Source organism: Vanacampus margaritifer, chromosome 8 (assembly GCF_051991255.1).
Source record: "Vanacampus margaritifer isolate UIUO_Vmar chromosome 8, RoL_Vmar_1.0, whole genome shotgun sequence".
Lineage (NCBI taxonomy): Eukaryota > Metazoa > Chordata > Actinopteri > Syngnathiformes > Syngnathidae > Vanacampus > Vanacampus margaritifer.
Window position 1 is genome coordinate 20,677,200 of NC_135439.1, and position 13,621 is coordinate 20,690,820.

Genomic DNA, 13,621 nt, shown 5'->3' on the forward strand with positions numbered 1-13,621 from the left:
TTCCACTTTCCAGAATTTGGGTTCTGGTTGTATGAATGCATGAAATTATGTTCTAACCACCGTAATCTCCTTTTTTTTAATTTTTTTTTTTAGGTATATAATTTACCTAACTAATTTTATCAAGCAGTTTGTTTTGCTCAAAAAGATAATGAGTAGTTTAGGCACCCAGATAATTCCAAGACTGTCAAGTCATTCTGTGCCTTTACAAGTGGAAGGAATTTTACTTCTGTCACACATCTACAGTAGAAGAAAGCCATACGCTCCCCTAAAATAGTCCACAATCCGTTAAATATAGATGAGATGCTTGGATTTGTCTGCCAACACACACAGTGCTTGAAGAAGGAAGCACTGATGGTCTTTGTTTACGACTAGTAGGTTTTTTGGAGAATTTTAATAAACACGACTTGTTCGAGTCAAGTCCCACAAGCCATAAGCATCATAATGCAACATATAGGCAAACCATTAATATAATTCACTGCCAAATAGGAATCTAGTTGTATCTGTGTTTGTCATGTATTTTGCGGTACTGACTATCTCAGTCAATTGACCTCAAGTTATGAAAAGATAACTTTTAACTACTGTACAGTCATGACAACGAACAAGGTCAAAGAAAGAGACAAATGTTGCATGGGCATGTATGTCTGCCTCATACTAATTTGAACTGCAATTTTTATTTGCTCCCTGAACTGACCATAAGTATTAAGTACCGTAATAAATGTACATATTGAAGCGTTAAAGTTGCAGGCAATATAAATCCTATGTAGAATATATAACCATGAAATGCCTAAAACTTCAAGGCTCTGGTACTCTGGTTATTGTAAGACACAAGTCATAATTGAAACGTGTCATGAACAGGAACTTCCAAGTCTCAACATAAGTTAATTTTTTCCTGACTACCACCGGTACATTCCAGAATAGTTTAATTTTCATGGATACCATCCTGGTCTGACTTCTGGTCAAAGAGTTCAAATCTGCATTTGCCAAAAGTACAAGTGTACTGTACTGTACTTTTGTGCCACTACTAAATGAGGATATTATTACAGTATGTGCATCACCACCACATTTGTTTAATTCTACAAGGTAGTTAACAGTTACAGTTGTGTAGTGAGCACAATAAATATTCAAAGTAGAAATGAATTGCTTCAAATTGTTCCAACAGTATCCTTATCTTCATGCATTCAAGTCAGCGGCGTTTAATTGTACTTATGTCAGAGGTCAGCGAGTTCACAAGCTTAACATCATGTAGATACAGTAGATGCTTCCAACCTACCAGATTGAAGATGTATGTATGAAAGAATGAGATGAGTAATGTAAGAGTTCCATCACGAGAATTTTCACCTTAGGGGTTAGTGGGTCTAGTTAAGATCCTCCCCTTGTTATGCTTGGAACACCAAATTCACTTAATATTTATAACAGAAAGCATTGTACATTATTTATTTTCTGGTCCAACTTGTACTGGAAACACAAATATTGGGACATGCAGCTGGATTCAGGGCATTATTTTTGATTTATTTGTTTTAAAATTTTGGTTTAAATGGGATACAATGATTTGATGGCTTTGCTATAATATGGTTAGAATTTGGACAGCAATGCCTAACTTAAAATTATTCCCCTCATGACCATGTAAGTTTAGCAAAAGTTTATGAGTGTATGTTTGCAACAGCTGCTAGATCGAATACACAATCAAGTTTGCATGCATAATTGGCATGCATTTAGACACGTGTTTTTTCTAAAAATGATAGACTGCATCATAAAAGCTTTCTTCATGTAGTGTATCTTAAAGTGCATATAGGACAGAGGGAGATTATGTTCACTGGGTTTCATATGTCATTCTTCAAAATTACTACAGCACCTCGTGTTTTTTCGTGTTCAGTTTCTCATATCTCTCGGTCTCACTCTTTTCATGTATGCATCATATATGTTTTCTCTTGGGGATCAAGCCTTTGAGTCATGCATCTAAATCTTTTATATTTGTATGCATGGAATCATAAAATGTAGGAGAACATAGAATACTATGCATGTTTTCTGCTTGTATGACTTTTTAGACAAGTGAACTGTATTGTACAGTAGATGAGGTTAACTAAAGACTTGAATTTACCCATGGATATATGACATTATGGTACCTAAGATTGGCGGGGAAAGATCCATGCTATAGCCCACCTCCTACCTAAAGTCGGTATAGTAGGGGTGGACAATTAATCGAAATTTAAGCATGATTTTGATTTTGGCTCTCCTGATCAAAAAAAAAAAACATTGAAGAAAAACAATTAATGAATGGTGTGGTTATGAGCACTTCAGTTAGTTTCAAAGCTGCCAAATGTTACGTATCATCCCTATTTTGTTTTAGAACTCACTGGCTGCTAACTCATTACGTCTAACTAACGTAGCTAATCACATGCTGAGCCGTGGAGGTGAAAGTTGGTGTCCGATGTCATAAGCTACACTTTTGGAATTTATAAAGGGATGGCGGGCAATAAGTTTAAAGGAGAAAGACTGAGAAGTTGTAGTAATTGCTAAGCTAACACACATGTTGACATGCTTGGGTGATACAATAGACTTGTCACGTAGGTCTGACTGGAACTGCATTATAGTGGAGACTAACCAACCTTGAACAGCAAAATAGGCAAAAATAATACATGTCTGAAGAGAATATACAAAGAAAATACAAAAAAACTCTACAGCTGCACAGGACAGGAAATAAATTAGTACGTCACCACATACATCTGAGAGGGGCTTCTAAGATTAAAAATATATTACAGTAATATAATACATTTGTCTAATATAAGATCATGTTTATTAGTCCCACAATGGGGTAATTTGCATATTTTCAGCAGCACTAGTAGATATAGGAAATACAAATAGCATGCAAACATAAAATAAGTATTTTACACAAAATAGAAACCTAAACTATTTTCCGTGTATGAATTATCCAGTCTATCAGCGTGATTTGTTTTTTTACAAAATACAGTGCTGACTTTTTAAATGTAACTTTTGAGAACTGATAAATTTGATTTAGTAGCATTGCTTTCTTTGTTACGGTTCAAAACAGAAACAGTACAGGTTAATTAATCCAATGACAAAAATCAGTTAATAATTGTGTTTATTAATAACCATGATTTCAATAATCAAAATGATCATGATTATTATTTTTACAATAATTACCCACAAATTAATGGTTGCTGTAGTCTAGGTTGTTGTTTGCACTAGTTAAGTGCACTGCATCATACAGATAAATGGTAAGATTTTGTGCATGTTGGTTGTATTTTGTTAAAGCATTGGTGGTTCAGAACTCCATGTGCCACAGCTTGACCTCTAATTTCTCACCACTGGATTCTCTGATCCACTTTTTGAAATGCAAATGCTTTTTAACACCACCCACCCATGTTGGCGATGATGTTCAAGTTGCAAAGTTACAAGCAAGTCTGTTGTGAATGGACACAATTTCACCTTTTTTAACGATCCTGTAAAAAAGAGCAACAGACTATGTTTTATTTGCTGTAAAATGAAGCAGAAAAATAGAAAAGTATGTATGGAGGTTGTAAACACACTTGGATGGTATCTTGTCATTTGCTGTAGGTGGACTGGAGGAAAGACACTTGAACTTGTTTTACACCGATAATTTACAACATCACCATCAACACGTCATGCTGTTTTGTGCACAGCAAAAGGCTCTAACATTGCTTCTGCTACAGAGTACTTCATGTTAGTTTGTTTCACTTACACAGACTGTCACGAACTCTGTGCCTGCTCTCTGCCGTGTCTTTCCATTGTTACCGGGTTTACATTGTTCTGAGGTGAGGCCAAAAACTACTACATAAAAGCTTTTGCTTTTCAAATTCTTCTGTTTTCAGGAATTTACCTTTCATGAAGACTTTTATTTTTGAACATATCAGGGCGCATCTCACGCTATGCATGGCTCTCATGATCCCCAACCTGTCTTTCCGCTACACTCTATTTAACGGCTTGGTCAAAGGAGCCTTTGTGGGGGCATTGAATTAATTAAGTCTATAGAGATGACAGTGTCCAACCTCCTGGGTTTAAGCCAAGCTTCCATTTTTTTTTATATCCCATTTGAAATACTGGTCACATTTCCACTTCCTGTTTAGCTTTCTTTGAGTTGTAGTCTTGTACTTCTTCCTACTCCCTTTGAACATATAAACTGCGCGGAACTCTGACATCTTTGAGGGTCCTTTCCTTTCCACTTCTGCCATATATGAACCAGTATAACGGCGTGTCAGTTCCCTTACCTACAGCCTCCAACTGCTTTTCCGATTCAGTTTTAGATGGATTTCGGGTAGAATCCAGACTTCTTGATGATCATTAACTCCAGCGAGAGTCTCATAACTGGCCTCTTACCGTGCAAGCAGGCCAGGGTTGCCAAATACGGTGTCAAATATTCCCCACAATGTCAACTGTTTACTTCACTCTAAAACTGTTTCGTGTACAAATTTGTGCGTATGCACGTTAGTAAATGAGGCCCATTGTGTTTAATAAATGATGTAATTCACACAGAATAACATTCTGTCAGCTATACACATCCATTAGTCCTGCCCATACCTATTGAACTGCATTTACTGTTTCATAAGAAAGTAAGATTATCACAGCATTTAACAGGCAAAACTCCTGCCCATTATTATTATTCTGAAAAGGCCTAATATCGGTGTTAACAATTTAGAGCTTGAAGCAAACATATAAAAGGGAATTTGTAATTGTGACAAAGGGGTGAGGGGAAATAGCTGCATGTGAAAGATTCAGCAAGCCTTCACGTGTGCTGCATGTAATCTAGAGTTCGCGTTTACACATCTGTAATTAATCACTTGTGTCACTGAACATGGCTGCAGTGGGAGGCGGTCCCAAAGTCCCCACACATCTATTTTTACCGGTTTATTACCAACACACTTGTAACTGAGTGATTGTGAGATTAGACTGCTTAATCAGAGTTTGGGGCATTACTAATTTTATTTATTAACAGTTGACAGAAATAGAACTAAGAGGACAAACACATTTGTGAAACAAATTTGGAAAAGAGCTACATGGCATTTAAAGAGGGCACTGGGAAGATGGGTGTAGTGATCACCACTAGTGTGGTTTGCGTTGTTTTCTGAAGGGGCATAACCGTAAACATGTTTACCATTGACACCGCTCTCTGGCCAGCTATCAGCAGTTGTTAAAGGCAAGTGCCAGGTCACACTATTTACATGCCAAATTGTCCTCACACATGACAAATGTAGCACCTTCATGGGAGTGTTACATTGATATTTTGCTTTCTGAGCCAGCGTAAAAGAATAACGTAAACAGACATTGATTGTGCAACATTCATGAACTGTACTGCAATACAGTAATTCCCAAGCAGAGTGTGATGACGCCCTAATTCTTTTGTGAAAGAGGAGGAAATTATCCAATTTCATTTCATTTGCCCGAAAATGATTATTTATTAACTCAATTGCTCTCCAAAACGTATAAATACGTTCTATTTTAAATATGACCATGCTCCCAAAGAGGTATTTATAAAAAATATATATATATAATATATATATATATTTTTTTAATGCTAGAGCAATAGAGCATAATGATGTCAACTTAGCAATATTCTAATAATGCTAATTGCTGCAAAACGGAAACAGATAGAAATATTAAATTTTTTTCCTGATGAAAGAAGAGACTGTAATTTTTCTTTAAGTAGGTTGCATGTTTTTATGGCAATAGAAGACAATATTCTGTGGACCTTGCAAAATCAGTCAAAATCCAGTAAAACAGCCGTGAGCGAAGGGGGTTGCTTCAGTCAAAATAGCTCGGAGTGAATGAGTTAATAAATGCTGTTACTCTATTTATGTCACCAAAGTGTAGTGATGGCTAGAAAAATTAAATGCTCTACCAGTAGTTAGCGGAACGTTAAATGTGTCCACCTGTTGGCATTCATACAGCCGAATGTCAGGGCTTCCTGCGACTTTATTAGCTTTGTATTCAATGAATGAAATACCCCAGATTTAATTCTGAATGAGTCAATTTGAGAGTAAATTGAAATGATCGCTTTATCGTTTCATTACTCAGTCTTTTGTTGACTTTTTTTGTTTGGTGGTGTGTGCCATGAGATTCTTGTCATGAAAAAACATGTGCCTTGTCTCAATATAGGTTGGGAAACACTGCTGTAGGACACTTTCCAACCAAAGTCTAATAGAGGCTCTAGTTTTGTTGTTGTTGTTGTTTTGCTTACTTTCTCCTCTCTTTGAATGTTAGGTACAACCCGACCCCCTCGTGAAGGAGAAGTCCCTGGTGTGGACTACAAATTTCTTTCAGTTCCGGACTTCCTGGAGTTAGAGAAGAGCGGAACCCTGTTGGAAATTGGAACATATGAAGGTAAATTTAAAGTCATTTGAATTGGTATACTGTATGCTAGGGGTGTAACGGTTTATGTATTCGTCCTGAACTGTCTTGGTTCGGACGTAAAGGTTCGGTGCATACACATGATGATAACGCAAGTTCATTACAATATCTGCACTCCAAACCAGGTGGCAGTTATGCGCCAAAATCAGTTTGCCTAAAAAATAAAAAAAACACGAAGAAAAAAATGTTGATGTGTTAGCGTTTGATGAGAAATGGACACAATAGGGTTTTTTTTCATACTCGATAAATGGTAATTTGCTTGCGCATTTGTTTACATATGTTAGTAACATTCATTCACGTTACTTTTTGCCTCTTCTGTCTGTCAAATACTTTTGAGTCGGCACGCACACGCACACACTAGTAGTGGACTTAGAGAGGCTTTTGAAAAACTGCTCAGTTCCACAGTTCCAGTTCAGTTAATGTCTCAGGGATTTATAGGCGCAACTCTTTATCTAATTTTTAGTAAGGCGCAGCAGTGTTCAGTAGCGATGAGTATAAGAGCAAACTAGCACTAATCCTAACCATAGTTGGGCTAACAGCTATCGCTACGGCTCTCTGTTTGTACTATTTCATTGCTTTTGGATGACTGGATGGATTTTTTTTGGGTATTGCCAGGAAGTTGACTGGCAACCGGCAGTTTTGAGCGAGACCTGCGTACTGAGTCTCTCAAGGTCTCCCGTGCAGGGTAAACCGTTACACCCCTACTGTATACCTTTTCCAGAGATAGCAGTCCTATCAAGCACTTAATTTCATTTTGATGGCGAGGTTTGCAGCGGTAACGATGATCTGGCTAGCGTTTCTACATCAGAGAGTGTAGGTGGTGGAGTTATGATTGCTGCCTTATTTTCATTAATAGTGTGACATCATAGGAGCTTGACCGGGAAGGGACAAAATCGTGACAAAAACTGTCAATTGTCTTTGTGTGTAGCCGGCTTAGTATAAACAATGTCAAGCGGACTGAGGCTTGAAGCTTTGTAAATCAAAGTTGAGCTATGATTAAAGCTGTGTTGTTCCTTGAGTGAGTGTGTGGATGTGGCGCTGAAATTGACCAGGACATTTAGTCAATTACGATGAGGAAAGGGTGAAGATTGACAAATGACGGACACTCAAAGTTCAATGATGCGCCCACCTCCGGTGAATACTTGAAATCACTTTGAGATGGCCACCGACTCCTGGTTAAAAATGGCAGCTTTATGTCTGTATTATGCGCTCAAGCAGCCAAGCATCCCTCTTGTGGTTATTTATTGTTATGGTTCGAAGGGATTGAGGATTGGGATGTTTGATACTCTTTTTTCAGACTGATGCCACTCTTGAATAGTCACCGGCAAGTACCAATAGCATTAGAATGTTTGATACATAATATTTTCCACCATTAAACAATAACAGTTTTAAAGGACTTATATTTCCCAATATAGCACTTTTCTTAAAAGTTGCATGAAATTAATGACAATTTTCTCTTCTTCTACTAATTTTTAGTTCCTGATCTTAAAATGGCCACAAGAGGGCATCCAATAGCATTATCGGCAGTTGTCACGAGTATCGATATCTTCAAAAAAGGGTTTTGGCCCGATACCAATACCTAGTATTGGTACTCGTCCATCCCTAATTGAGGGGGATGTGGCTTAAAAAGCTTGGGAGCAGGTGAGCTAAAACAACAACAGAAATTATTTTCTTGAAATTGATGGTCATTTCTTTCACATAATCCTCTAAAAGAAATCAAGTCACATTCCCTCAGACAAACTCCAAACTCTCTATTTGCATACAAAGGCTTTGGCAAATCCCCCAACACGCACGCACGGCCAAACACAAATGTTGAGCCCTCCCCTTTTGCCCTCCTACTAAAATACCCTTATTTTTCTCTTTAAAAAAAAATCCCGCTCTGTGCCTCCCCCTCCTTGGTTGCCTAGGAAACTATTATGGGACACCCAAGCCGCCAGTGCAGCCCCCCGGTGGGAAAGTGATTACCAATAGCAGCGGCGGTGATGCCCCACGGCCAGACGGGCTCAGCGGTAGCCTGCCAGGCTCGCAAGACTCCACGCCCCGACGCTCCAAGTCCTACAATGACATGCACAATGCTGGAATAGTGCCTGGAGAACTGCCGCAGGAGGACGACGAGGACCTCCTTGACATGAACAGTAGCTATACAGGTATGTCAGCAAGCAAGGTCAAATGTTAAAATCAGCCTCTGTCAATAATTATCTGTGTTTAGCCTTGGAAGTTGTACATAAAATGCTATCAAGATAGTTTTGTACCTTTTTCAAAGCGTTTCTGGACAAAAGCAAGGCTCACACAAACACTAGGGTTGGGTATTGTTTGGTTTTATTCGATACTGGTGCCTTCTTGGTACTATTCAATTGGTTCCGGTGCTTAAACGGTTTTCACATCGGTATCTAAAAAACTGAAAATTGCTCATTTTCTTGTCAAAAACAATACCCTTTTATTTGCAGGGTTATATTGAACATAATATTATAAATAATGGTAAAATGAGTCACTGTGGTAACTTGAAAGCCAGAAATAAAAAATATTCATATCAAAATAGTTTAGAAGATACACCTAACTCTTCAAGTTACTAGTAGTATGCCATTCTGATTAACAGCTCACAACAACTGCATTTAACAAAAACACGGCCCAAGGCAGGAGGTATATTCGAGACAGGTAGGTCACCTAGTCAACAATCTTTAGCTAACCTTTCTGTTAGTGTGAACATTTTACATACAAAATTTCACACAGAGCACCAAGTGGAAGTATACACACATGCTGTTGAATGGCAACGGTGTTTGCTAGCAAGTTTGCTAACCAAAGTTAACAAAAATTTACGGTTGGCATTAAATGATGAGACTTACCCGAAGAAGAGAAAAGACTGCTGTCAGTGTAGTCAATGTCATCTGTCATTTCATATATACTGGTAGTGGCAGGGCTGCGAGTGGGACTTTTATTTTATTTGTCTTGAGTCCAACTGCTGCTGCTGCTGCTGAAGTGCTTGGATTTTAGAAACGTAATTTGTCAACACCGCGCACTGCTCAGCTTTTATATGGATTCCATGAGTTGCCAAGTGTTTTATTAAATTTGTGGCGTTACGTCCCTTGCATGCAAACGTTTTACTACACCTGCTGAATGTTGCACTCCCAAAGTCATCCTTCTTCGGTGAAAAATGAAGCCAAAATTTGGACCGTTTTGCTTTCGGCATCGCGCTATCCTTTCACTGTGCTACATAGCGCAAGTCATGCAAGTTGACACCGGTGTCGATACCAGATGTGATCGGGGTCGCCTACCGATGACGTCACATTACAGGATTGGCTTGTAACTATCCGGTTGACGTCAAAACATTGGAAAGAAAATATTAAAGATGTTTGGACTGAAATTGTAAAAATGTACATAAACCTAAGAATATAAAAGCAGGATGCAGGTTCTGAGTATGAGTTTGTATCAGGTGGCAAGGGTCAGTCTTGTATTTGGCCAATCAACCCACTGTTATATACCAATGCCATTTACTTCAAGACCTGCACAATTGGGTTCTTACTACAAAACTACTAATTACAAATTCCCTCTCATCCAAACAGCTTTCATATTCACTATATACACACTTGATCTCCCACAAGTCTGAGATGGCACTGGTGGCTTTAATAAGAAAAAATCCTTTAATCTTGTGAATGCACAAACTTAGGGGGAAAAAAAGCAGCAACCTGACAAAACGTTGTCTATTTAATGTAGACTGGAACTCTAGAATAGGATTTATCTTCAAGCTGCTCCGTTTAATAATCAGCAGGAGGTTTTGAGTGGTGATGCGTAAAGTGGGAGGCGATCATGAAAAGTGGCAGGAAATGAAAGCAAAAGAGGGGAGTGGTTGGGAAGGCACATGTGAAAAGAATGTGACTACAGAGACGCAGAGGGAACGAGGGAGGATAACCTAAAAAAAAAAAAAAATCAAGGAACTCAAGTAACAGTACTTAAAGAGCTTCTTTGATTGGTGAGTAAGAAAGATTTATCTGGGTTTGGCTAAGTCTGTCTTTATCCAGCCACCCAAAAATATGAAATACTGCCATCTGGCTGCAAGCAGCAGAGAGTGAATGACTGACCAGCCTCAACATTTAAAATCATCACTACTTGGTGGTTCACTTCAAATTACCATGTGCACAATGCTGACATCACTTCTGTTTTGTTGAAATAGCTTGTTGTGGATAGTTCTGCTATTTAATCTGTGTTAGTAGGTCAAATGGGCTCCGTCAAAAAGTTGCCCCAGCCTTAAGCTTTTTTTTCAATGTGTTTCTCTGGAGGTGGCACCAAAAATTGTTTATTTGCCGTCTGTGCCTGTGTGAGCTGCAAAGGTGCCAGTCAAGTGTGAGAACGAGATAACAGGAAGCAAGTTGATAGCACTCCACGGGCCCTGCTACATTGTGTGAACTGCCCACTCAGCCGTCTTAATTTAAGTGAATGGCCGTAGCAAGCTGTTGTCTGCTAAGAGCACGAACTTGAGTCAGCAAGTTGTTTTGATTTGCAGCGTTAGAAATTCTAAAAACAGAGGACATTTACAGTATATGGCTGTGGAAATGGAATGTATTGTGTTGTGTTGTCTTGACTCTACCAGGAGAATCAAGTGAATTTGACGATATTCATCGCTCGGTGAGACCCTTCACCCCTCGTCAGAGAGACCCATCCTACCTTGGGACGACCCCCTTACCACCGGCCACCACGGAGAGCACTCAGCAGACTCACCCTAACCTGAGCCATCCTCCCCCGGAGGACCCTCAGGGACCTCTGCCTGACAACTGGGAGATGGCCTACACGGAGAACGGAGAGGTCTATTTTATAGAGTAAGGACACTTTTACATGCAAAAGCAAAACAAGGCTACATTTGACACAAACTGCATACAACAAAGTATAAAGATGTATAAATTAGGGGTGTCAGGCGATTACAATTTTCAATTGTAATTACTAAATAATTACTTAAGTCGCATGACTTCAATAGTTAACTCACGATTACATGCAAATGTTATCTGTTAATGTACAATAAAATGTACAATTACGGTAAATATTTTTCATATGATATAATACAGTAATTTCTAGACTATAAGCAGCTACTTTTTTAGTTGCATTCGACCCTGCGGATAATACTAATGTGATATTGATTTGTGTTCAGGTCATTTTTCTGCCACTAGATGGCATAATTGCATGTGCAAGACATTGAAGACACCTCAGTGTGGTTTTTTTTTCATATTAAGAGCTATCTAATCTTTAAAGGCCTAGATACACCAATCCGATGTCGGCTAAATGTGACCGACGCCTGCTCCATGGCGTCAGCCCAGACGGCACGTCGCGGAAAAATTACATAAATACACACCGCACCGACACAAACTACTATGACGTACCTTCAGCGTATGCGCGAGAAGTAATTCCCCTTTGTACCTTCTGCGGCGGTAGTCATTATTCCTAAATCCAACTCGCAACCTCTTTACGGGGGCGCGATACGTAACGCAACGTAAACAACTAATACCGGTGTTGACAGCGGCGCCGGGGTAAACACGACGGCCAGCTGGTGAAGCGAAAACGGGCGCTGGAACAAGCTTCGTCGCCTTCTCGTTCCTGAGCGCATGGATGTACAGGCGTATCCTGGACCCTGTCGACTCCTGGCTGCTACCGATCGTCGGTTCACCCGAAAAGCTTTGGCCGTGCTGCCCTCCGCGTTTTGGACGCGGTGCCGACCTCCAGCTTCTGAAGGAGCTTCCTCGAGACCGCCGGATAAAAGGGCCATGCACCCCTGCTGCTGCTCCCACAAGGATCGCGCTGTTAAATGCGTGGTCATTGACAAACACAACGTTTATTTTGAGTTTTTCCTTTCCAACAACTTGGATTTCCTCTGCCTGATGGAGACCTGGACTGTCGCTAGTGAGTCCACCGTTATGATTGAATTACTACCGCCTGGCTGTGCTTTCTTCGTCGGGCCGAAGTGGAGGAACAGCGACTATTTAAAAAATAAAAAAAATAAATGTAAACAATGTCTATTTACCACATCGATCACAGCTTTGAAGCCACCTTCTTTGAAGTTGGCCAAACTGTCACTGTGCTGTGTCATTTACCGACCTCCAAAATACAATAAGGACTTTTTAAACGACTTTACAAATCTTCTTTCTGAAATCATGCTAAAATATGATCATATCCTCTTTATGGGGGACTTTAATATTCTCGTGTGCTGTCCTAAAAAAAAGTTGTGTTGAGTACTGTTTATCCGCGTTGTCTCTTCTTGCCCCGTGCGCTGATTCGCTAACTAACAGCCATTATACACAAATATATCCACAAATAAACCATGATAATAGACATTGATTTAAATCCATATAACCTTATAATAGCTTAAAAGAACAAAACTGGTACTGTCCTCGAGTTAATTTTGTGCTATTTTCAGCCACAATACAAAGACCACCTCTTGGATAGACCCTCGGTGCCTGGACAAACCTCAGAAACCTCTGGAAGAATGTGAAGATGATGGTATAAATCTCTCTGTCTGTGCATGTACTTGTGTTTGTGTTTTCATCATCAGTTATGTTTTGGTTATGGGACTCTGCTCAGTCCTCAAGTCAGTGTAAGGCTCCGAATATAGAGCAGGGCTTCATTCCAGTAACACAGCAGCAGTTGCCAATGACACATTTTCAATTTTAATGTGTTTCTGTCAAGGAAAAAAAAAGTCTCTAGGTGGCATTTCTCTTCATTTGGGAAAATGTCCCACAGATTTATGAAATAATTCAAATTGTGTCTTTCTTAAACTAAACAGCTCACATATACATATTTGTAGACTGAATGTGCACCATACATTCCTTGCATGAGACTGTAATGTATGCAGGAATTTGTCTTCCTCCGGCAACAATTTGTATGATAATACATATTTTCCTTTTACCAGCAGTGATTGTATCACAGCTCAAACCACATGTGGATTGTGTCATGCCTGCATTCTTATTTTGCAGAGGCAATGTACAGTAGTGGCATTTGATTAACTCTTGCCACCTAGTGGCAATATCTTGTTATTACAGTTGACTAATGCACTTGTACATCTTTGTCTTCTTATCTTCTTCACTTGGACCTGTGATGGTGATGTGATGTCCTCCTGCTGAGTAGAAGGGGTTCATACAGAGGAGCTGGACAATGATCCTGGTAGGTACCCCTCCCCCACCCTCACCCCCACTCACTTCTGTCAGTCAACACGTTGAAATTCATCACAACACCACTTGGTCATAGGCACATACACAAT

General features: G+C 39.4%; 1 protein-coding gene across 10 annotated transcripts in view; it reads left to right on the forward strand.

Moving 5' to 3' along the window:
- magi1b (membrane associated guanylate kinase, WW and PDZ domain containing 1b) overlaps window positions 1-13,621 on the forward strand; it is a 134,163-nt gene that overhangs the window by 69,477 nt on the left and 51,065 nt on the right. For all 10 annotated transcript variants that reach the window (XM_077573563.1, XM_077573566.1, XM_077573564.1 and 7 more), the window contains 5 exons: window positions 6,238-6,357; window positions 8,292-8,531; window positions 10,970-11,195; window positions 12,782-12,864; window positions 13,489-13,524. In XM_077573563.1, the coding sequence (XP_077429689.1) occupies window positions 6,238-6,357; window positions 8,292-8,531; window positions 10,970-11,195; window positions 12,782-12,864; window positions 13,489-13,524 (705 nt within the window). The remainder of the gene's footprint in view (window positions 1-6,237; window positions 6,358-8,291; window positions 8,532-10,969; window positions 11,196-12,781; window positions 12,865-13,488; window positions 13,525-13,621) is intronic.